General features: G+C 38.9%; 1 protein-coding gene across 4 annotated transcripts in view; it reads left to right on the forward strand.

Annotated features, from left to right (window-relative positions):
- The window catches only part of GULP1 (GULP PTB domain containing engulfment adaptor 1), a 146,354-nt gene extending 122,576 nt beyond the window's left edge, over positions 1–23,778 (forward strand). For 2 of the 4 annotated variants that reach the window (XM_053948307.1, XM_053948309.1), the window contains 4 exons: positions 4,517–4,741; positions 7,537–7,675; positions 14,256–14,350; positions 21,746–23,778. In XM_053948307.1, coding sequence (XP_053804282.1) covers positions 4,517–4,741; positions 7,537–7,675; positions 14,256–14,350; positions 21,746–21,817 — 531 coding nt within the window. In that variant the 3' untranslated portion in view covers positions 21,818–23,778. The remainder of the gene's footprint in view (positions 1–4,516; positions 4,742–7,536; positions 7,676–14,255; positions 14,351–21,745) is intronic. The other 2 variants (XM_053948310.1, XM_053948311.1) reach the window with 2 other exon arrangements.
- Positions 23,779–25,471: the final 1,693 nt, after the last annotated feature.

The following is a 25,471-nucleotide window of genomic DNA, read 5'->3' on the forward strand; positions in this document are numbered from 1 at the left end:
AGCTGAAATATCTGTTACTAATTGTTTTAATAGTGAATTGGAGTATCAGAGAGTTTATTGCAAGTCTTCAGATGCTCTATTATATAAAATCAGAAACAAAACCAAAACATAAGAAAAAAAACCCAAACCAAAACAAAAAACTTCCATATTAAAATTAACAGTAGTAATAATTAAAAAATTTAGGGGTGACTTTTCTCTCTCCAGTTGATAAGTAGTGCAAGTTAAAGGCTTGATTGGGATGTACAAAGGGAAACTCCTTTTCTGGTGATTCTTGCTTGTATTGCAGTCTTTTTGCAGGCTAACTAAGGGTTTATTTGAGGACATATTTTAAAATAATATTGACAGAGTGAAATGGGGGCACAATATGGGTGTGAATAATGCAATTACCTACCCTTTGCATTTTTGCAGTATGTAAATGGGTGAAAAGCATTGGCAGCAATAAAATTCTGCTTTTCAGGGATACAATTGCCATCAGGATTCTCTTCTTGCTTCGTTATTAGTATCACTATGAAAATTTTTCTGTAGCTGCTCTAAATCTAGCCATATGGCCAAATCAGCGTCAATCTAATTTAGGTGCTTTTTCTGTCAGTTCATAAACTCTATGGGAAAAATAAAATTTCTTTCTGAACCTATAAAAGAAGCCATTAAGGCAATGAGATCATAGTTGGAAATGAAAGAGAGAAAACTGGATTGTATAACGAAGTACTTTTGCATAAAATATATTGTGAAAGTTGAACATCAAATTACCAATCTTCACACTTTTTCTCTCAGGATATTGTAGCTAATTAGATTTACATTTGCTCAGCACATTCAGTAAATAATAAACTGCTTAGTGATCATGTTTTCTGCGTTCGGGTCGATGGTTTTGAGCAGTCCTCCTAGAGCTTTGAGAAGTTTTAGTCCCTCAGATGAGTGTGTTTGCCAATGCAGAAGTGTTATGCAACAGGAACTATCACATTTTTTGGTGTCCTGAGTGGCTCTGTCGAGGACATGCAACCCCAAAGGAAGAGTTTCCTTAGTTTGCCTCTCGAGCTGCACTTCCATGTGCCATGGGAAATGTTGGCATGGGATGTTCCCTTTGTCTCACTCCTCTGCACGCACTGCTAACATTTCTGTGCCTTGTGTATCTATTGTTTACTTCTCAGCTGTTTCAGTGGCTTGGCAAAGCTTTAATCACTGGTCTTTTTTACATTTGGCCTTGATTATGTGAGGACCATTGGATTCTCATCCCTCTGTTTGCCTGTGGGGACACTGCTGCAGTTTGTGTCACCGGGAGGCTTTGGATGCTGCTGTTGTGTGTAGCTGCAGCCTCCAGAGCTCAGCAGAGCCCTGGCACAGTGGGCTCACCTCATGTCTTACTTGCTGCTCTTTCCATTGCCAGTGCTGCCCAAAGCTGCCAGGGCTCCCTGAGAGCACTGAAATGTGGAGAAAGCAGAACTGGAGGGCAGCAGGAAGAGGTGCTGGGAGAAGCAGCCCCAGAAGGATCAGTGTTCTTCCATGCACCGTAAATATTGCCAAAGAAGCAGTGTGGAATTCCTGCTCCTATGTGAAGGTGGTGCAAAACCCCTCCAGTTTTAAGCAGAGCATTAAAGACACTGATTGATTAGCCCTTTGCTCCAAGGTTTTGTTGTGACCTAGAGGCACAGGCCACCTGCCTCAGTGACCCTCACTGGAAAGCTTTACCACACCCACGGGAAAACCCCAAGATAGATGTTGGAACTGCATGCAGATTTCAAAAACCGTTTTGGAATGTGTTTATACATATCACTTGATTTCTGTTTCCACCAAGATTGCCAAGTGGGAAAATGCACATGTTTTTGTTGGGTTTTTTTGCCTATCTTCAGCTTGCTTAGATTTATAATATTCTGTGTTTAGTTGTTTGAGCGCTTCTTCATGAGGGCATCAAATTCTGCTGTATTTATAATGTTAAAGAAAATGAATTTGAAATTCCCTATGGCATATTTCATGTCACTAAAAAAGTACTAAATGAACTGAAGATGTTAATTAATGGAACTGCTAATGCTTACACAGTAATTTATTAATTAGTAAGTTATGCAGTGTTCTTAGTAGTCCTAAATCTCAGGAAATGAGCAGGTTCTTGACTAAATGCATAATTTTCAATGCAAAGTCACTCACCATTCCCTGGAATGTCATTGCAGTTTCCTGCTGTGGTAGTTCTGTATATCACCAATTTGAATGTTCTAAGGAACAAAACCATTTTCTAATTTATTCTAATTCATACTTAAACGATTGCTATGTGGGTGTGACAGAAATTGCAATTAGTGTCTAGAGACACCTTGTAAAAGAAGCAATTTTGAAGTGATTTCCCAATTAATAAAATCTCAATCACGCTACATTTTCTAGTATGATGCAGCACAAAAGTGTGTCTTCAGCACCCTTCTCAGTAGAATGAGTCAAAAATAAATCCTTTGCTGGCACATACTTATATCTAACCATAAAAGAGACCAAGGCAACTGAACTAGTATGATAATTTCATGAAGTATCATTTCTTATTCTTTTCTTATGTTGATGGAATGAGGCCCAAATTGGGGCATTGGCAGGTCTGAGTGGAAGCCTCCGACAAAACACAGTTGCTGTATAAAATGACAATTTAATTATTTTTATTATATTTTCTTCCTTTATAATTTGGTGTAGGAGTATTGATTATCAGGAGCTACACCCTTTTCAGGTTGTATTCTTTAGAGTAAAGGTCTCTGCCTTTCTCCCCTGCACTTTGTGCATCTGGTGGCATTCCCTGTTTTCCATGGTTGAATGCACTTCCCTGCTGCCCCTGTGGTGTCTGTGGGCTGCTTGGCTCCAGAGGGCTGTGAGCAGAAAGCTCATCAGCCTTGCAGATCCTTCTGGGCCCTGGGACGAGAGACAGAGCAGCACTCCCAGCACCTGATGGGTTCTGTGCTGCTCTGAAAAGGAAGAATTCCTAGGGAAAATCCGTGTCCTTAGCAGGTGCATTCCCAAAACTGTTGTAGGAAGCTGACCACCCCATAGGGTGTGTGCTGTCCTGAGTGTCACTATGAGACTTGTGACTGCTCCAGTTCAGGGCTCAGATGACACCAGGGCTGTATATTCTGGTTTTGTATTGAATTTTTCCATTGCCTGGATTTGATATATGTTCATCGTGCTCAAGGCTTTGCTGCGTGGTCCTATGTGCATTTTGCTGCTTTCTGTGTGATGTTTTCATGTGATATCCATGCCTTCTTTTGAAAACTACTTATCTTTTGCTGTTTCGCATTTCAGGAGAGTATTTGGCTTTCTTAATTCTGTGTTTAGTCTTTTTGAGCGTTCATTATTCTGAGGGCTGTTTTTTTTCCCATAGTTATGTATGACAGCAAGGATTCCTTGGCAGTAATTCACAGTAGCACTGCAACTCTTCTACCTGTAGCCTGGCTATACTCTTGAAATAATAATTAAAATTCTCTCCTGTGGGTTTTTTGATTTCTTTTTATTGACTGCCATTCCAAACCCTCCGTTTCATAACTCCAGTATGGAAATTATTGAAGTTGGGATGAAAATCTTTTTTTTTTTTTTCCTTTAATGCTGAATTGCATGTTTTGAGTAGGGAATTTTGTGGGTTGTTTTGATATTCTCAAGTGTGGCATTGTTACTACATTTAGTCACCTGTACCCTTAGCCAGGTTAATCTGTAAAGCAAGAAGCTGAGACTCATTTTGAAAGGATAGGAAATGTTTTGTTTTATACGTAACACTGAAAAAAATGTTTTAAAATAATTGAATCCTGCTCTACTGAGTTCTGCAAACTTCTGATGAAATAATCATGACCTATCCATTGTGTAACACTACAAGGGGAGCAAAAGCAAGATTCAGAATTCTTGCTGCACTCATCTGCCACTGCCTCAGCCTGGCAGTCACAGATTAGGCAGGACAAGGTTTAGGCAGGACATCTCCAGCCCAGGTGCCATTCCTGCCTTCTCCATGTGGGACTTGGGGCCACGAAGAACTTTCTGCACAATTGTGCATTTCCTTCTGTTAAGATCCAAAGATTAATCTGTCCTCTGAAGATTTTAGTTCAATAATGAGCTGTTCTTTCGGCATTGGTGGGATATAAATGGTAGATTTTTCCTCAATCAGTTAGAGAAAAGTCTGACCTGAGCATTAACCAGCACAGTAACTCTTCTTCCCAGACTTGTGCCTACTGCTTATTTACAAGTGCAGATGTGAGAGATTGCTGATTGCTTATTGGATTTAGACATTTCTTAGTATGTCACACACACTATGGAAAAGATGCCTCCCTTCATTTTATTTGGTGTAATGATCAAGGATCAGGTTGTCTTTGTTACACTTGCTACTGGGTTACCTCTTAATGTGGTATATCCTTATATTTTGTTGAAGTAATTTCAAGTTTTGTAACTATAGCACTGAACAGCAAGTTGCTGACAAGCTTTTTTGAAATATGAAATGTGTTTCTTTTTTTTCTTCTCTCCCTGACGTTACCACGTTCTGCTCCTCAGAATGTTTTCTCTTTCTGTGATTCCTTTTCAGCTGCTGCACATAAAGTGTGATAATGATGAACATATGTTTCAAAGACCCTCTGCTTTTTTCTGGTGTAACAATGAGGATTCACCTCCTTGTTTAGATATCTCTTCCATTACGCTTACTCCTAGGAGCTCTCCTGACTCTAGACTACCACCTGGATTGTTAATACCACCACCTTCAAAAAGTGGTCTTCCAAAGCCTGCCAGTGAATACAGCTGCCCAAGACCTCGTGTAATCTTGCTGTGCAAAAGCTTTTTCAGTTTTAGTTTTTTTTATTTTTAGCTTTCTTTTGTTCTCTGTTGTGTATTAACTTGTATTAAAAATGTGCATTTTGTACAGTGGCTAAAGGATAGGGTGAATGAATCTGAGGTTCTCCAGGGGTACTCTTAAAATATGGAATTTGTGAAGAATTACTCTTATTTCTACAGAGCTTTTTCTTTCCCATCCCCGAAACATAAATTCGTACTTTTCCAACATGTTTAAATTAGTCCATTAATTAATGATCTCTATTATCTGTCAATCTTTTGTTAATTTTTTTATATAAAGAATAGCAATTCAAAACAATTCTGAAGGTTCAACTTCAAGGGCTTCTTTCCCCCATGAACTAATAGAAAAGCAATGATCCATTAAATAACTTTTAGAATACTTTATAAAAACTGTGCAAAATGAAGGTTAAAAATTATTCTCAAAAATGAAATGGGCATATTGCCTGCTTTTTCATATTCATGTGCTTATACTCTCAACTTTTCTTCCATTTGCGAGTAATATTTGGCTTTATTTAGCAACCATCCTGGCTTTCTGCATGTGTTCACTAAATAAAAATGCTTCTTGTGCTCATATGTATTCAAAATACACATTTCTTAACTCACAGTTTTAATTAAGCTATATCAGTAGAATCAAAATAGCCAGTAAGTGACTAACAAAATTGAATGTAACTGGGAGATGAGTCTAAAGTTTGGGTTTTTTTTTTTGCCTGAAAGGCACATTTATAACTGAATGTAAGTGCTGTTTATCTGTCTTCTAGATAGCCATAAACATTTAGCAAATAATAAGATTCTCCATTAGCACATATGATCTCCAAGACATTCTAGGATTACTCGTGGGTGTTGATGGAAATGGAGGTTGATGTAAGCATTTATTTGTACCCTAAACCTGACCCCACCTTCCTGATGCCGACAAAAGCCTGTCTACAGTCAGAGCAATTTCAGAAGAAGGAATTCCTTATTGTGTTTATTTTGGGTCCAGCATGTCCATTGCCCTGCTTGGAGTGGGAGCAGATGACATCCAGCCATCTGCCAGGCTTGGATTATCCTGGCTCTGTGCAGGGTTAGTGCAAGGCCCATGGACACTAACAGGAGCCTGTGGTGTCTGAACTGTGCACTGAAATCTTTTCACAACACATGATCTTTGAAACTCCAGCAGTAACTCAAGTTGAGGACAGTAAGGGTTCTAGATGTGTTAAAATCTTGAAAACTGGTTCTTTTATGAAGTTGATTCACTTATGGTCATGTTTGGGAATAGCAATGACTGAGAGTTTGGGGTTTTTGTTTTTTTTTTTTAAAGGCAAAAAATAAAAGCAGCATGTTAAATGTAGATTTTTTTGCTTGCTATGATTCTGTATATCTGGGAAGAAATACCCCAGGTTCTTTTAGATATTGAACAGTTATAGATCTCACTTAATCCAATCTTAAAATGTTAATCCAAATTTAAATAGGAATTCAAAACTCTAAAGAATCACAGAACCTCCAAGAAATAGGAAATGTAGGACTTGAGAGCCCCATGTTATTTCCTCTTTCAGAGGAAGGCTGTGGATCAATAGTGCTTCTTAGCAGCCACTGCAGAGAACCTCCAGAGAGAAATAGGTGTGGTTCAGGGCCACCTGTAGACTTGGCTTAGGAATCTGTGATGTGAACTCGACCAGGGCAGCTGCAGGTCTGTAGCACAGGCACTGAAGAAAGCAGCATTCCAAAATAAGGGTTTATCCATGAAACTCATGGACAAGCAAGCACCTGCTTGCCAGGTTATCATATTTGTGTATTCTGAATAAAAGGATCCATGTGACTAATTTAACTTGTGCTTCAAAATTTCTGCGTGGATAGTTTGTGCAAACTGAATCTTGTTTCAAAGCTGCAGGCTTCTGCTGTGCCTGGCTGGCCTTTCTAATACACAGGGCACTGTGGGGGTTTCTGTATTGTCTCAGCAATAACATGAACATGCAAACTAGTTTTGCCTTCAGCTTGTCAGTCTCAGTTTTAATCTATTTCATCCTCTGTCTTCAGTGTTCAGTATATTTAACTTGACTGTGCCTCACTTGTGCCCTGAAGTAGTGGACTGGTGGCAGGAGGAATGAACCATTCAAAACCAAATACGGTTGTAGAGCTATAGTAATTGGTGGGTTTGGGGTTTCTTGCTTGGTATTTTTTTTTTTGAACCCTTCCAAATTCCTGTGCCTTTTGAATGAAATCTCCTCAGTTTTACCTTTGAGGACAACAGGTTTCTTTTGGATATTATTATTCAGTATGTCACGTCTAGATTATTACTTATGGAAAAACACATTTAAACTTTGATCATACCAGTTTCTCGAAGCTGCCAAATAAGAGATCATGTAAAGAAGAATTAGTAAACCAAAAATACTGGGATTGTATCCTTGAACTTGTTTCTGTGCTGTCCAGAGCAGAGCACACTGTTGTTGCCATATTACCTTGACTGGGTCTTGTGAAGGTGTCTGAGCTCATATGTTTGCAAGAGAGCTGCTTGTCACAGCTTTGTCAGGTGTAACTGGGATACATTTTCAATTGAAAATGGAAAAATTACAATGCTGCTTTTGTACTGGGGAGTTGTTAGCATGTGTCAGAGTCTGTACTGCAAATGCCATTTGCTTGGTGTCAGGAGCTGGGGTTTGCATGCTGATGGTTGTTTTTAACTTTTTTTTTTTCAAAATGTGACTTATCTGCATGCTGAAGAATTCAGTATTGTGATCTTTTTCATGTGAAATATTGCCCTAATATTTATTGTCCTTATTGTAGGCAGGCAGTGTGACACCTAAATCACCCTCCACTGACATCTTTGATATGGTTCCCTTTTCTCCCATATCCCCTCAGTCATCAACACCTACTCGCAATGGTACACAGCCTCCTCCAGTACCCAGTAGATCTACAGAGATCAGTAAGTTTTGTAACCACTGACATACTTTTTGCTTACATTATTTTTTTTAATAAAGCATCTTTAAAGTTTTGCGTACGTTTTGCATGAAAAGCCAAATAGAGTTTTTGTAAATCACGTTCACTAATGCCGTTTCATCTTTATACCATCTTCCCAAAGTCCTTGATGTTGCTGCCAAGTTGCATTATAAACAAACTTACTGTGAAACTATGATATATACACTTGGAAGGAGTTGGGTTGGGGATTTTAACTTGGCTTTTCTTTTGCAGTCTCTTTTCTGTACTTCAAGGAATACTTTTACTTCCTGTTAGTTCTTTCTCTGTCAAGCCATGGTTCTAGCACCTAGAGCCTGCATTTCTGGGGAAGGCAGCAGGTGAAGTAAGTATGGTGATGGTGATGCTCAAGGGAGAGCCTAAGAAACCCCTCAGGGAGACTTGGAATGCTGTTTTCAACACTACTTTTCATACCATGCACAACTTCGTTTAGATGTAGTTGATGAGCCTCTCCAGATCTGCCAACCATCCTAAAAGGTCTTCAAAAGTTTATTAACAACAGCAATTTCATTTTGCAAAGGGTCGAAAGCACCTAGGGTAAGGTTCTTGACTTCACTGGAAATCTTTTTGGAGTCCAGAAAGTCTTTTTAAAAGCTTTGGAAATCCCTTGAGGGAGAGGAGAGTGGGACATGCACAAGTGATGTTAGAGTTTGTGGAAATTCCAGTCAGTGTATCTTCTGTTCCTGATGCCTATTTTAGAGTGGATAAGGGACATTTATGTTACTGCCTGCCACCATATGAACACATTTGAGGAGATAGTGCTGTTTTGGGGCATGCCATTAGAGCTCCCCAGTGAATGGGAGCTGTGCACAAAAACAAAAATGCATTTTATAACTTCAGTCAGTGAATGTCTTCCCTCCCCAAGCCCATATCTGATGCACTGTTTGGTTCCATTGCTCAGAATATCCGTCACCTTCTAAGAAGCAAATGTTCAGGCTCTCAATTCAATAAAGAGCCCTGTTTTTTTTAAGGAGAATATTTTCAAATAATTAATGGATTGCTGTGGGATTCTCAAAAAATATGCTAACAGAATTTTACATCTATCAAGTATAGTTAGTATTTTCATATAATTTAAAAGAATATTAGAATATTCTAAAAGAATATTAGAATAGAACTGCTCTATTGAGAGAATTTTATGGGTTTGCAATAAATAATTGAAAGATTGCTTCTCTGAAACTACAGGCAATGCCGTAAAATAAATCTAAATGTGCATATAGAGCTTCAAGAATAGCAACTTGAATTGAATTGAATTATAGGTCAAGATTTTATTTTTTTACCCATTGTCCTACCTCAGTTCCATAGAAATCTTGTGGGAGTCAGTACTCAGTCTTGAGGGATCTTGAAAATTCCAGCTATATGGGATTTATGTAATTGTTTAGGCAGTAGGGTTTGTAATATAAAATAAAAAAAAAAGTTGCTTATTAACAGTGGTATCTATTGTTTAAAGTAGTTGCTGCTTCTGCACTTCACAGATTTGCCTTCAGCTGAGATGACATAGTTCAGAGATGCCACTTCAGGGACAGATTACAAAGCCCATCATGGTCTTTATACTTTTGATCCCTGCTCTTTCGGTCTGTGTCATGGTACTTTCTGTGTCGAAAATTACTGTGTTCATCAGCTATTAATGCTTTTTGGCACATTTCATAGTGTCATTGAAACAGGAGAGGAATATTTTATCATCAAACAAGGGCTTTACTGTCCCAGATGAAAGTTCAGCTCCCATAAGCTTGTTCAGTCTGTGCAATGTCCCATTACTGTAACAATGTGCAATAATGCCTTGCTTTGTGGTGTCACTGCTGCCAGTATCAGCAAACTGGCATTTCTTTCTCCAGTACAAGTCAGAGGGCTCGCAACCAAGAGGAGCCAAAGTTTGGAGTCTCCATTTTCTGAGATCATCTTTTCCTGTTCCTATCTCTACTTTCATTATCACTGCACTCGAGCAGAGCTGGTTTGGTGAAATTACAGGGTGATTTTGATGGATTTTATAATTTTGTAACTTTCACCTTTCTCACATTCAGTAGTGAAGAAGGGGAAAGATGAGGGTTTGCCATCTATTTGTTAGTATCACCTCATTTATTCCTTTTGCCTAAGTGGGGCCTGTTACCCAGGGAGGGCACTTGTGCTGCTTAAGCAAAATGTGCTTTTAAAAGCCAAAGTTCATCTTACTTGCCCACTGGCCAGTTTAAGAAACCAGCCAAAAATAACAGTGCCCTGGAAAGGCATGGACACTTGTAGGAAACCTGCAACAATACCTTGCATTCCTCCAAGGAGTAGTTCCATAGGTCATTGCTGGCACCAGGATGACAGTTCAGCTTCCCATACAGAGAAATGTCCAGAGATAGAATTTTGCTTACCAGTTCTTCCCTTGGTAATTTCACAGGAAAAACAATTGTGGGGTGATAAATGGTACCTCTGGCTTTGCCGAGCTCACAGCATGTAATTTTAGATACCCCATCTTTTAATACTAGAGCAGAGCAACAGTGACCTTTTTAATTTTTTTTGAAAGACAGCTATTTCCAAAGCATTTAGGCTTTAAAAATGAATTAATTCTTGAGATTTTGAGTTAGCATTCAGCAGTGTTCCAACAGGACTGCTCAGTAAATGTCTGTTCACTACTGGCTGTACCAGCAATAGCAAACAAATTAGGTTTACCTATTTAAAGGAGAAAATGGCATAACTTTTGTACAGGAGGTTGCAGATTGGTCAAATGCACACTGACTCTTTAGGTACTAATTGCAACATAGTGTAATGCAACTAAAAATGCAATGCTAGAGATTGCATGCTGCTTCTTCTTCATGGCGTAAGGGGTTGTAAATGTTCTTGTAAGTTATCTGAATGGTCAGAATTAGTTCATTAATTTTATTTCATTAAAGGAGGAATTAACTTATATTTCTTGTTGGCACAGCATTAGTTTCATATCTCAGAAAAGTACTGTAGAGGATTATTCTCTATTGAGTTGTTCCAGATGTATTTCACACAAATGCACCATGAACAATCCAAGGTCACAACTGGCAGATGCAGAAATCTGCTCCAAGGTGCTCTTTTTCTGCAGATATTTAAGAGTATTTTGTCAGAATAATGGATGTAATAATTTCCAATGAAAAAAAAATATGGAGTAGCCTGCAGCTAAAGGAAAGGCTTTCTGGATTTCCCTGTCTCAGTTCATGCCAAATATTTCTTTGGGTGCTTATCTCTCAGTGTAATTCATTTTTGTCATCACAGCTGCTCCATCTGGGCAAAGCATCTATCAGCATAGCTGTGTGCCTGGATGAGAGCTGAGGTAGAGTTTGGGATGTCAAGTGCAGCAGAAAAGCCAAATATTTGTATTTTTGCTTAGTAATTGCTAATTTTGAATTTATCATAGAGTACAGGTTGCTATTCTCCAGTATTATGTGTTTGTTCTCCTGAATGTCAGGTCCCAGAATTTATTACTTGTTCATGTTATCCTGTGGTCTGAGCTGAGGATCTAAAGCATCAACATTTCATGGCTTTTGAATTTGTGGGTCAATTTTGTAGCCTGTGAAATTATTTCCATCCAGAAATGAATGAGAAAGGGAAAGGAAATTATTTGTACTGTTTGAAAGGATAATTTTCAAAGGCTTCCTGGTTGCTGTTTATTGGAGAAAGAAATGCCTGTCTATGCTACAATAATTTGGGGGAGCGTGCCAGGCAAGATATTCTTGTTATAGCTAGTTTTCATGCAAATACTCTGGCCTGAAATAAAAAGTTACCAATTTATGCCATCTGTGCTAAAACAGAGCACCCCCCCCCCCATCATGAGTGGAATGAACACTGGTGGATAAGCTTATGGATATCCCAAGGAATAGTGCAGCCCAGCAGAGGAGAAATCTTCACATTTCTCCATTTTACATGTTCTTCAGCTTTTGTTCTCGAGGCAAATAATGACAATGCTACTGAAAATATTCCATGGAACTTTGTCCCTCCCTGACTCCTAGCAGTGCAGCCTCTCTTATAACACTCAAACTTTAAATGCAGAAAAGCAGCTGTTCTGTGGACTTCTTCAGCTGAAATGGATAGCAAGTTATGATAGGGGTAATTCCCCAAGTGATAGCCAGAAACCCAGCTAGGTAATGCTTCTTTATTTTGAATTTGATTCTGTGCAGGGTTTACTAGGCTCTGTCACTTGGAATAAGTCACACTCTGGTTGGTTTTACATTCTGCCTTGTATACAGTATAAATTTGGAAATCTTTCACATTAAAGAAAGGAGTGACATTAAAGGAGTTAAAACTTCTGCTCTTCTCCTGCTAATGAGCTCAAAAGGGCTTTCATTAATAAAAGCCCAATAATGAGGCATGAATGAGATAAAAGCCATAATAGTGTACAAGAGACTTGCTTTTAAAAATAGTCATAAATCATAATTCAGTACAAATTACATGCAGAAGTTTTGTCCTTCACCATTTTTTCCTAAATACATTCATAGAAAGTTTGCTAAGCCCTGGTGTTGGAACTGTCTTCTTTCAATTGTCTGACCACAGAGAAAGCTGTCAGCTCCTTTTAAAGGTAAAAAGAAAGAAAATGGACCTACATAATGAACCATAGACTGTTGAGGGTTATGAAGCAGAATCACTTTTTTTGCCCAGTTGAGGTTAGATTGCAAGTCAAAGCTGCTACATGTCTGAAGGTTATTTGCTAGGAGCATCAGAGCATTTCAGGACACTGGTTATACTGGAGCAGACCCATTTTGGCAGTGAAAGAGGCAAAGGATGAGGGAGAACCTAATTTTTACATTAGATTATCCGAGTTAAAGTCTCTCTTGCACGCAGGTGGTCTGCCTTTGCCAGGAAAGACTGGATTTCTGCTTGGCTCTAGTGGACTCTTGGAATAAGGCTCTCTTATCTGGGCCATCTCCTGGTCCCGTGTGACAGTTTGTAGCTGTTTAGCCACAGTTTTTTAAATATGTAATCAATTAAAGTTCTGGTCAAATTTTGGTACTTTATGATGGGAATTTCTGTACTTTATTGTGGCAGCAAATGACAGTAGTTGCCAGTTATTTAAAATGCCTGCTGTGCAGCCTGATAACGCCTAAATGATAAGGGCAAAGCCCTGACAGACTGATATGCACAATAACTGTTGAAGACCCCAGAGAACACAGGTGTAAAATTCTGCCTCTAAGGATGCCAAAATCAAACCAGCTGTGCAGCTGTAAGCAGGTGCTGCACCACTGATGATGGGACTGGGAACACTGCAATGGGGGAGTTGGGTCCAGCAGTTAATTGCCAGACAGACCTCAGGAGTTAAGGGTGAATTTTGTGCCTAACTGTCCAATCACTTCAGGGTTACTATTGCTCCCTTACTGCCATGCTCTAAAACTAAAATTGTTTTGAGGCAGGCAGAATGCTTGTCAGGTTTCTTGCTAGGCAGCCATGAAAGTTAGGAGAAAGGATATCTCCTAATGGTTCTGGTTTTCTCTCCACTAATGACAAGGCTGTAGGAACTTGGTTCTGTAGATTCTGCAGTCAGTGGGTTGGGTTAGCAAAATTTTTTTTTTAACTGCTCTAGTTTAATCCACTGTGAGATGGGAAAAGTGTCAAGAGATGGAGCCTTTAAGTGTAGGAAAGAAAAATCTATTACTAAGAAGGAGGGAAAAACACCCAAAACCTGAAAAATCAAAAAATATTTGACCAGGCAGATATAAAGATCTATGCTGGTCTAATATGAAAAAAGAACCCAATTGTATTGGAGGTGTTTCTTCTTACCCAGATGAAAAAAAAGAAACACCTCCTCTCCCTTTGACCACTAGAATGCAAACTGCAGTTAACAAAAAGTCAGAAACTTCTGGTATTGAGAAAGAGAAATTTGCATTCATTCTATTTATGCACCCAAATTTAGTGGAATTTTAGCTTAAGTGACAATTCATGGTCCTGTTGTGTTTTTTTGGGTTTTTTTTAAATTACTTTTTCTTTCTTGATGTGATCTTTTCCAAGATTTTAAAACTGATGGTTTCTAGTTTTAATTACTGCTAGCTGTTCATTAAGGAACTGTATCAAACAAAGGCCTTGCCTTGCCTGCGTAAGAGTATTCGCTTGTCTCACAAAAACATCCTTAACCTGAGGAGTGGCAGACAGGAGACACAAAGATTAGTTGGTTGATAATTTGTTGTTGACATGACATAGAGATGAAATTTGGCAACTCATGTCCAGTTGCTTCCTCTTCATTTTTGAAGCTCCTTCTACACACAGACTCCAGAGCACACGTCAGTATATGATGCCGTCTTCCAAGAGCAGCAGCTTCTCACCGGATCTCTAGAAGGCACAAGCATTAAAGGAAGATAAAGAGAGGCTTAAACAGAAGTCCAGTGGTGTTCTTGGAAAAATATTTGAGTATTAATGTTTGGGAAACTGCCCAAGACCTGGCTTGCAAGTTGGGATGTTAAAAGTTGTGGTGAATGAGTGGCGTGTCTGGTGGTGCTGTTCCTCAGCTCAGGAGGAGATGTGAGGTGGCTTTTTCAGAGCGCTGCTGTCGTAGCCCATACCTGTTCTCCCAGTGACTCACTTTTCTGTCTTTGCAGAGAGAGACCTTTTTGGAGCAGAACCTTTTGACCCTTTTAGCTGTGGAGCAGGAGATTTCCCTCCAGACATTCAGTCCAAACTAGATGAGATGCAGGTAACTACTGACTTATGCGGGTTTTGATGGCTCTGTGCCTATTCTTGAAATACGTGCTTACCATATTCTGAAAACGTGTTCCACAAAGCACACACTAATGCAGAGACAAACCCCTATTTCTGACTATTCCTTCTGTAAGTTTATCTCTTGGCCTTTGAGCTGGAGTTTGGGTTTGCCTCAACAGCCTCACCTGGTACCAATACAGTCAGCTACACTAATGAAGGCTTTCTCAGCAGTGTAACCAAAATGGTTTGGGAACTGTTACCTGAGAAGGGACTGAGAGAGCTGAAAAAATGAGCTGAGCCAAGAGCCCTCCAGATCCCTTGATTTCCAGCTGCAGCAATCTCCACCATCCCAATGTAGCCTCCTCTTTCCCTCTGTGGCATCATTTTGTTTTTTCTCAGCATTGGGCAGACTTAGGTGCTTCTGAGGCCATGGCAATTTTGTGCTGCCTTTAAAAACAGCATTATGGCACCCTGGGGCAATTAAACTCTGAAGAACTGATTCAAGAATTCTGAACTGTTGTGTTTTTATCAGAAAATTCTGAAACACTCAACATTGTCCATTCAGTTATTGACCCAATTGTAAAACAGTTCCAGGAGAAAGTTCTGAAGTTTTGGAACAAATTATTCTCTGCAGTCAGGCTTTCAAAACTTCTAGTTTCTTGCCAGCTTATCTCTAGTATTTTTAAAGCAGCCTGCCAGCAAAAGAAAAGGCTGGAAATAATGGAAACTTGAATTTCTAGGATCCTGGCTCCTCAGCAGAAATTGTTCTCAGGGTTTCCAGCCCTCCTGTCTCTTAGGAACCCACAAAGTCCAAGAGCTTTTGCTCTTGGGCTCCTTCTGTTCCTCTCTCCTGCCTAGAGAGCAGCAGAAGCTTTTTAAAATGGCTTAAATAAGATTGAAATACCATTTCATTTTCCAGAGTACATTTTCTTTTCTTTGTCAGTTCAGGATGGTTCCACTGACAAACTCTACTCACAGTGAAGTAAGAAATTTAGCTTCTTAGTCCCCCATATAATTTCAAAGAGCAGCTAAAAGCCAAAACTGCAAGTCTTCTTTGCAATTCCAACAACATGCTGGTGTTTTGTGAATGCCATAATGTTGTTCCAAGCCCTTGAACACGAACCCCAAATCTTACAGCACCTCCCATTGATATATTAACATTTCCATTGTTTTAGGGAAAAAAAAATATAGCAACTGTGGTTACCACTAATAACGGTATGTCAGTATTTAAATGTCACATATTAAGAGTTCCTATTTTGGTAATATTTTGACAATATTTGGAGTTGTTTGCCTATAACACTACAGAGTGCTGTCACCTCATAAAACATCAGGGAATGGAATAGTAAACGTATTTATCAAAGATGTTTGAAGTCATGAAATTAAAATCTCCCATCATTGTTTGTACGCTCTTGATCTAAAAAAAGGAGACAACCATTCAATAACAAAACTCCTGAGCATTAGGGTGTTACTGTGTCCTCTTGTGAGGAAAGGCAATCGCCCCCCAGCATATCAGCTAAAAATTATATTCACTAAAAATTAATTAGTTGGCCTTTATGTAGGCACAAGACTTGACATTTATGATCCAGCTGAGAACATGTGTACTACTGAAAGGGTATGAAAAAGCCCCGTATTCTAACCTGAGCCAAAGCAAAGACTGTACAGTTATTTTACTGTGTGATTGGTGCAAAATACAGATTGAAACATGCTTTTCCTAATGTCTCTTTTATCTTCTTGTGCTTTCCTGGGTGCACAGCGTCAGCGATGGTTGGTATATCATATTTTAATAATGGTATTTAAAGCAATTACAATTGAAATGTGCACGTGTTTGTCTTGTGTTTCTATTTTTATGTATATTTGTTTATGCATAAAAATTTCAAGATTTATGTTTTGTTTATAGAACTCTGAGTCAGGGCTGTTTTCATTTTTGGAGGCCTACAATCTCTAAGTTAGGGACAGCTGATGGTTGTTTTCTTTACTCTGTCTTGCCAGGTGCTAATACTAAGCCTTTGTTTTCTCCGATGTTTGTTTTCCATGTGTACTTGTGAAATCTCCAGTTGTCATTAGCAGATTGTCACCTTTAGAACAAAAACCTTTAGTTCGGAGATTGTGTTAGTACAATCTCAGTTTGAGAGCAAGTCTTTGTTTGGACATAATGATTTAAAACTTTTCAAGGAGCAGAAGCAGCTGTGCTAGTCTCAAGAGCTGTTAGACACAGCCTTTGAGGAAGGTGAGAGCACAGAACCTAACACGCTCTGGAAATCCAACAACGAGAAACGTGGAAGAGAAATGTGGGCCTCTCTTCTTTTCTGAAATGCAGTGAATGAGTCTGTCATCTTTGCATTATGGAAGCACAGCCTGGGTTTCAGTAATTTTGTATTCCATTAGATCTGTGAAGGTAAGTGTTTTACAGACAGCAAATAGTTCCAAGTATAAACGTCCTGCACCGTGGTGTTGAATAGAGCTCAGCATGCAGTGAGGATGTGCCAGCCTGATTGGAGCAGCCCAGCCCAGACTCTCTTAGCCTGTTTCATGTGAGGTACCTCAGCACACACACCCCGTGTGCAGAAAAGCTGTCCTGATCTGTCCTTGTGCTTTTGGGAACAAAGTGGGAGAGGAGAGCACAGCACAGAGAAGGCAATGGAGAATAAACTTGAGTAATGGGTGCTTTTCCTTTGCATCCTGCATTCTGAACTTAATGAGATCAGATGAAGTTCCCTGGCCTCTACGGGAACACTTATTTTTGAACTTCAGTGAGGATCCAACTTTCACAGTTGAGCTTTCTATTCCATTTCTCAGTCCAGTCTCTGTTGATCTTTCTGGAGAGCTTAAAACTCAAACATTTGCAGAGATGTGACTTTTATAGCTCAGGCCTCTCTCTGATGACTGTCCAACCTCCTGTTTCCCTGCACCCTTATGCTGAAACATATTTTCATCTTTACTTTGACTGTGTCTAGACATTAATAAAATGAATGTCTACTTTCCCAGAAATCTTGCAGTGAGGAGAAGTTTCCCTGGAATATGAATCACACCAGCAGCAGCTGCTATAATTTATTAAAATCTCAAGGTAGTTAATATCAGACAGCTTCCAGGAGCTGCAAACCATTCTCCCTGCATGCCCTGAAGCAGTCAATAGACTTGACATCTTTCCATCTCAAATAAGTTATGCTCAGCTCTGTAAATGCTCTTCTTAGAGATATGTAAATTTGTCATTGCTTCGTTGGGTTTGTGCTGACTTAAGGTCATTGAGTGAAGTCACTGTGAAGTGATAAGTGAGTGAACTTCTGAGCCATAAGATTGACTTTGGCAAATTTATCTTCTGATAAAGTGCAAGTTCCTACTGCTTACTGGTTTTAACCAGAATAGTACACATCCTTGAATCAAAAAAGAGGCTGGTTTTGGAAGAGGGATTGGGTTTGAGTTGTTATGAGTGAAAACAAGCTTTGCTCCTCTCTTTAGGGCATCAGTCATATCCCTTAGTGCAATACCATTACTTAGTAGGCAGCTAAACTGCTCAGTCCTTGTGTTAAAATGCCTCTAAATAAAAAAGCTCCTTGAGGAGGACATGAACACAACAAAACAAGGCACAATATAGATGCACACTTCATAGCCCCTCTTGTTCCCTCTCCTGGCCAGTGCCGTGGGGTGGCCTTTTTCAGCATTCCCTGAAAATCAGCAAATCAGGGAGATTTTTTTGACTGTGTGAAGTTTCTGTTTCCTGAAACTTTAAAGTACATGGGTTTTAATGAACAGGCAGAGTTATGCTAAGAACACACATTATTAGAAGCTGAAGGGTTTGAATTTCACAAGGCAAAATATTTTAAGTGCTGTGGATTAAAATTAGTGATGCATTTTATATATATACATAAACTATAATGTTTACCAATAAGCTGACTCTATAGGTCATTAAAAATAATTTCCTAACACATTAGTCAAGTTTATCAGGGGAAAAAAAAATCATAATTTGTAATCTGCGTCATTGCAACTGATTTCATGACTATTACAACTGTAGATGCTGAGAGTTAAAAGCTGGCATGTGCTGTTATGTATTGATCAGAGAGCAGCTTCCCCTGGGGGCCAGAGCACTGGGGAGCCCTGTGCAGCTCAGGTGTAGACAGGAACTGCAGTCCTAAAAGCACATGTGGCACTCAGTGTTCTGCGCTGCCATGAGAACTGTTACCTGCATCAACAACAGTTCTACTCTGCATGGAAAGGAGACTGTACTCCTAAAGCCTGCCCATGGCTTGCTTGACTGCAGCTGTTTGGATTTTATTTTTAATTGTGTGTTTGCCAAAGTATAGTTTTGGAGATTCTAAAAATTAACTAAGAATTTGGAGTTATGTTGCTGAACCTGAGGGGTTAGGAGTAGTGATGGCTGTGGGAGATCTGAAGTCTTTGCCTTCCTCATCTTTGGAAATCACAATCATTTTGCCAGGGAGTCTGCTGGATGGAGATATTCTGATTCATTTTTTCACTTTTGAGGGTTACAATTATTTTTTAGGAATATTGATTTAGACAGTGCAGCTTTCCTTTGTTTATATTCCTATGTGCTTCATGTCCTCCATTTAAATATCCAAGAGGAAACAAACTTAGATTTTACATCCCTTTAATGAAAGGAATGCCCAGCTAGCCACCTGGATTGCTTTGACGTCCTCTCTAAGCTGTTGGGCTTTTTGGCCTTGTGGTTGTCATGGAAGTTTGAGCCTGCTTGGAAGTGCAGGTTCTGACATTGATGGTCGTGGGTTTGGTGTGGCTCAGAAGTGACCATGGAAATGCCATGTCCCTGTTACAGACAGGAATGTGCATGAGCCATTGTTCTCAGGAGTGCAACTGCCAACAGCACCTGGCAACCACAGCACTGATTGCTTTTAGGACAGACAGTTCAATTTGGTAATAAAGTTAAAAAGCTTTTTTAATCATTATGATCCATAAAGAGCAGCAATCTCTGAATGGATTAGCACATTGCAAATATGTGGAAATTTAATTGTTTTAAATGCAAAATATCACAGCTTGAGAAGGACTAAACAGGGGTGGGGGGAAGTGGCTGGAGTGAAGCTGCAGAAGGAAAGGTCAAGGAGGCCACGGTTCTTCAAGAAAGTGGAAATATTTCGAAGTCAAGTCATAGCAAACACAAGCAAAGTGCTAAGTGACAAAATACCAGTTTGTGTGGAAAAAACTTGACATGCTTAACATGAGAGCAGTGAGATGAGTGTACTTCCAAAATGCATCATCTGATTTGCTCTTTGCTTGCTGGAAAAAGGGCATTGGAAGTGAAGCCACTGAAGACACCAGCAAACTGTGCCTAACAGTAAAAATAAGATAAAAATAAGATAAAAATAAGAGTGGGCAGGACAGCAATGGGATGGATGTTCAGTGAAGGCTCTGGCTAGCTCAGGATGAAGGTCTCTATCCTTGTCAAACCAGTTGTTGGTGATGTTCTGCTGTTGGAGCTCATTGAGCATCCTCAGCTTGAAGCACCAACAATCCCTTGTTGCTGTGTCCCTTTACAAGCTCAAAACTGGAAGCAGCCTTCAGATACTTCAGAAATTGAGCATCCTAGGCACGCTGTAACTGCAGGGTTTAAAATGTAACAGATTAGACCCTAGGGCTAATTCTCTGAATTCTCCTTCTGGGTAAGCAGTCCTCCTTTGACTGCAATTACATCAATTAATACACCCTCTGAGGAAATGAACACTGTCTGTTTGTAACAGGTTGTGTTTCACTTGGAATTTCACCTACTGTTCACTTGAAATATCTTCTGCAATGAATGTTCTTCCTTTAAATTCTTCAGAAAATACAGAGTAAAAAAAAAAAAAAAAAAAGGAAAAAATCTTAAACACACTAGTGAGTCTTGGCAGCACTGTGTCACCCAGGTAGAGCAAACTGGGTAGCACAGTTAAATGTTTACACCACAGTGCTGCTACTTGCTCAGTATGGATCTCCCTTTAGGAAAATGCAGCTTTTGCTTGGAAATTCTCAGACCATTTAGTAACTATTGCCAGGAGGTTTGCTCTGTTTTTCCACATTATTCTCCTGATAGCAGTAGCTAGCAGGGTTATTAGATATTCATACACTTTTCAAGTGTTAACCTGTGGTTTGAATTTGTTTGAAATTAAGCTGGTTTGACGTGAGATTTATCTTCTAAGCCCAAAAGGTATGGTCTTGAGGTACTGCTGTGCATGTGAGGAAAAGACCTGAGTTTGTGCCTAATCCCCATACAGATGGTTTTACAAAAAGATTTATCTTGTTTACAAGATATTTTCTTGATGAAAGGACCTGTTATTGATTTCATAACACAAAATCAGCACTCTCACTGAACTGAGACACTCAGTGTCTCACTGTGGCAGCTGCCACTGGAATAGATGTTCTCATGGCATTTCTAGTCAGAGCCCCATTTCCAATTGCTTAAACCTTCAAAGTACTTTCACCCAACAGACTGAAATTTTCTTGACTTCAAGGTGACTTTTGAGGATCAAGCCACAATTATTCAGCTTCTTTTAATGCAAAAAGAGAAATGAAAATAAGAGTGGTTTTCCTGTATTAAAAGTGCAGTAGTTGTTCCTTTAGGACTGGTGTGAATGAAGTACCTTTAGCAAGCCAAGTATGTATGAAAGTGTACAAAAAAAAGTGTTTGTAAAATTAATTCTTTTTTTTTTTTTAGAGGAGGTGGTAGCATCCAGCTTATAATCTTTTTTGTGTTTCTAATAATAAAATGAATGTCAGTAAACTCAGGAATTTTGGTCTGAACTTTTAAAGCAACTCATTGCACTTTCAAAATATCACTGTGTTTTATTTTACTGAGTTACATGCCTTTGAAATGCACAGTTTTTTCATTTGCAGTTGAGCAAGTATGATTTTATTTGCCTTTTTCATGAAGCTCAGATAGCAGTGGGCAGTAAAGCCCTGTCAATTTAACTGGACTGGGAGCAGTTCAGAGCAACCCTCTGAGGTGGGGTAGTCAGCACTTCTTGTTGGGCTGCTCTTACAGCAGAACACAGGAGACACCTCCTATCAGTAAAATGCCCATGTCATAGCTGCATTTTTCAACATAAATCTTCTTGAATTTTACTCAACATGGTGCAAGTCAAACTTGTTTGGATTTCTGTCGACCTCTGTACAAGAATATTCAATATTGTTATTCTGTAGTATTTTCTTCACTTTATGTACATACTGTAGCTATGCTGTTGTATGGTGTACATCTTTTATGAGTTAACCACTAAGACTTGCTAAAAAGTGGCTGACCAAATAATGTAAATATTTGTGAATTCAGGCTGAAGTATCATTGCAGTTTGTCTGCCTAAAGATATGCTTGGATTTAAATGTTTTTACAAGGAGAATGTAATCCTCCAGAACTCACTTGGCTCTTTATTAATGATGTCTTGTTTCATTGCAGGAGGGGTTCAAAATGGGATTAACTCTTGAAGGCACAGTATTTTGTCTTGACCCACTAGACAGCAGGTGCTGATGCCAAGAAAGTCAATGTGAATTTCCTCCGCAGTGGTTTTTTTTTATTTCTGAACATGTACTCACAGATACTATCCATGTGCCAAAAATCGCTTTTTTCAACATGTAAACTCTTGTGAGGCTTGCTTCTGTAAAAAATCAACTTATTTCCAATCTTTCCCTGTACAAATGTAAAAAGTTGTATTTGTTTATGAATTATGGATTAAATTACGCTGTTGTGTTTCTTTCTGTCACATTTTGGCCTGAGTTTACTATGCTTTATGACTATTAGCTTGGAGAAGTTCTTCAGAAAGGTCACTCATACCTCTCTCTGCAAATGTGCAGGCATGAATTCTACATAATACTTTAACCTGGCAGCATTTTGAAATTATGCTTTTAAGGCATTATTTAATTATTCAAGCAGTAAAATTATTAATATCTGCTACAAAAATTTCAATTTGCAGTGAAGAAAGCATAAAATACTAACCATTACTATATATTTCAAAAGTAAATCTGGATGCAGTGTGATTGGTTTCCATCACTGTGTGTGGTTACTATCCTGTACATATGTTGTCATTGGTTTATAAAATCCAGATTTTAGGTCCTTCATTCATGTTTTAGAAACTAACAAGTTGTTATTCTGCTAATTAGTGCTTAATGAGCCCAGAAGAACTGCTAAATTGCAGAATGGCAAAGCAACCACCCTTTGTTTTGATATTTTATAGCTGAAGTGTAAAGTATGTACCTTGGAATCCATTACATGCTAGCCATAACTTAAAAGGAAGATTATGGTCTTGCATTTACTTAGGAACTTATGTAATTTTGTGTATAAGCAGGCACTGGGCTCAGTTCTGTAATTACTTTCAACACCTGAGTGTTTACAGCCAGGCTCTGTTGAGTATAATTCTTTTACTCTCTTCTTCAGTGTTCTGTGTCTTTAATTTTGAGGCTTTCTGCAGAGAATCAACTATTAGTAAGTCCTTTGTACCCACTGGTTGTTTATGTTACAGAAATACCTGCACACCAAAATTCTCAGCTGCTGGTGAGATGAATGCTGACATGTCTATGCATACTCTTCATTAATCTTTCTCATAAGCAATAAAACACCATCTTAAATCTATCTCAGAAAATTATCATCATGAGTTCAATTCAAAAACTTTCAAGCCTCTAGTATTTTCCCCTCAAAACATACAAATGTGGAAATCCCCCCGCCCCAAAACTTTCAGATTTTTTTTTTATGAGAGGCTTTTTGCTGACACTTATAGTTTTGTCCTTAACAGTCACAGTTTGCACCAAAACCACATTTTTCAATTTCATCAGGAGTATTTTTATGCCTTGTTCAACAAAGTACTTGTGCATGTACCTTTGGAGTCCTCGAGAAGAATGGGATTGTTCCTTTGCTGGGTTTGACACATCCTCAGGTACCTTGCTGAATTGGGGCCTTATCATCCTACAATACATTTGTCTTCCTCTCTCTTATTCTGAGTTCATCATTCATATAGAGTATTATAGAGAAATATATATATATAAAAATATATGAAATCACTAACAAATAGAATAGTATATGTTTCATAAAGAAAAGTCTTTATAATTTTGTTTGTCATATAGTATTTTCAAATTTGTATAATGAGGATGTTTAGTAGCCATAGCAATGGCTTTTTTTAACAAATAGAATTTGTATTTTTATTGTACCTTAAAAAGCTTTACATAATAAGCATCTATTTAGTGGTCATTTATTATCAATGGTAACACTAAAATAATATTTGCACATTTTAAGAAACCTTTTTCGTTACTGATTTTTATGATAGTTGACTGCAAATGGCATGGTTAAATCTTATATACCTGGTCAATACATACAAAAATATTAAATCAACACAACAGTGCATTTTTAATTTTTATGTGATCCAATTGGAAACTGTATTTCTATGTAATCTCAAATGTCTGTTTAATTTTGCCTAAAATAAATGTTTTTAAATAAATTGCCTCCTAGAACACAGTGTTCATTCACTAAAATGGCCAGTTGGAAGGTAGGATGGGGTGGTGCTTAAATATTGGGCTGGATCTGCCACAAAAGAGGGTTTAGAGCTGGAATGGGTCAAAAGTCACCTTTGGAAAGGATCTGATCTCAGATAGGGAATGACTCCAATCCCTTTTATTACTGAGTTTGGGCTAATCTGCAATCAGCAGAGAAAAATCTTGTTCTAGGTGCAGCTGTATAATACTGACAATTAGGGAGTAACTCTTCAGTGCTTCCTGGATTTAATTGAATTTTCTTTTTGCCTTTTTTTCCCCCCATACTTCTCTGCTCAATATATTTGGCTGCTGACTGACTATTTAAGGAGGCAAGGATAATAATTGAAGTTTTCCTGAGCCTTAGAAAACAGTCTTTGTAACCCAAGTGTGTTAATGGCACAGGCTGCTGCAGGTAGTGTCAGTGCTTTTGAGAGAATTGATCTTAAACCATCTGGTAATTTCTTCCCTTGTAAAACTTCCCTCCAAGCTGATGCTCAAAACCCATCTAAGCACTTGGATTGTGGGAATGGGGCTTGGGCATGCATGGGAATGGGTGCTGGCAGGTAAGGAGCACACATCATCATCTCCTGTGAGCTGTGAGCACGAGCTGTCCCTCCCTGTGGCTGTCAGTGTTCTCTCACAGGCAGAGCAGCAGCACCTCGTGCCTCATCTCCACTGCTGCTTTGAAAATACCTGGCTGGGAGCAGTCAGAGGAGCCTGGGCAATCTCTCTTGCTCTGGTCAGGGGCAGGGGGATGCTGCTGCTGCTCACAACACAATGTTGGTTGTGGAAGTTGTCTTGTTACAGAGAGAGAGAAACACCATCTACTAGATTAGAGATATGATGCCAATGAGTCAGGAACAAGACCTTTTTTTTTTTTTTACTTGTAAATTGCAACAATAATAAAATACCAGAGCAGCTTCATGCTGCCCATTTTGTCAACACTTTTTTCTTTCTTTTGGATGCCTTTTCTTTCCATTTCTATTTTTTTCTTCTATAAACTGTGATCATTCTGCTGACCATGCTAACTGTGGCTGTATCACATCTGGACATGTAATAGTAGATTTTGGTTCCACTTGAATGTCCAGCAACTCTCCTGGCCTGTCTTACCAAGCTATATTAACACCTAGAAGCAGGATTCCTTGCTTTACGTTCCTTGTTTTCCTATGATGCGAACTATTTTTTTTCTTCCTACCTGCCTATCACGGTATACCTGAGTAAATGAGCTGCTCAGGTTAGAATTCTGAAGTCAAACAGCTGAAATATGGTGAGTTGGTGTTTTCTTTTTTTAACCTTTGATAAATCACTGAACATCAGTGCAGGATGTTCTTGGCCTAAATCATCTTTACTTCCAATGGGTCTGCAAGTGGCTCTTGCCCTTCCATGTGACAGATGGAATTTGTGCTAAACATAAAATTGATCAAATTGCTCAGATTGGTAAAGACCAAATCCTTCATGTGGTGAAAGGAATTATATTCCATTCTGGCTTCAGAGATGGAAAGGAAAAAAAGGAGAAATTCTCACACTTGCAGAAGCGTGGTCGTGTAACCCCAGAGGTGATTGAATGTGCCAAGGAATGGGGCTGGCTCTGAGACTTCATTTGATGATTAATTTTCAATTTGTGGAGCTAAGCATGGTCTCATTCTCACCAAGCAACTCAGCT

The sequence above is a fragment of the Vidua chalybeata genome, chromosome 7 (assembly GCF_026979565.1).
Source record: "Vidua chalybeata isolate OUT-0048 chromosome 7, bVidCha1 merged haplotype, whole genome shotgun sequence".
NCBI classification, from domain to species: Eukaryota; Metazoa; Chordata; class Aves; order Passeriformes; family Viduidae; genus Vidua; species Vidua chalybeata.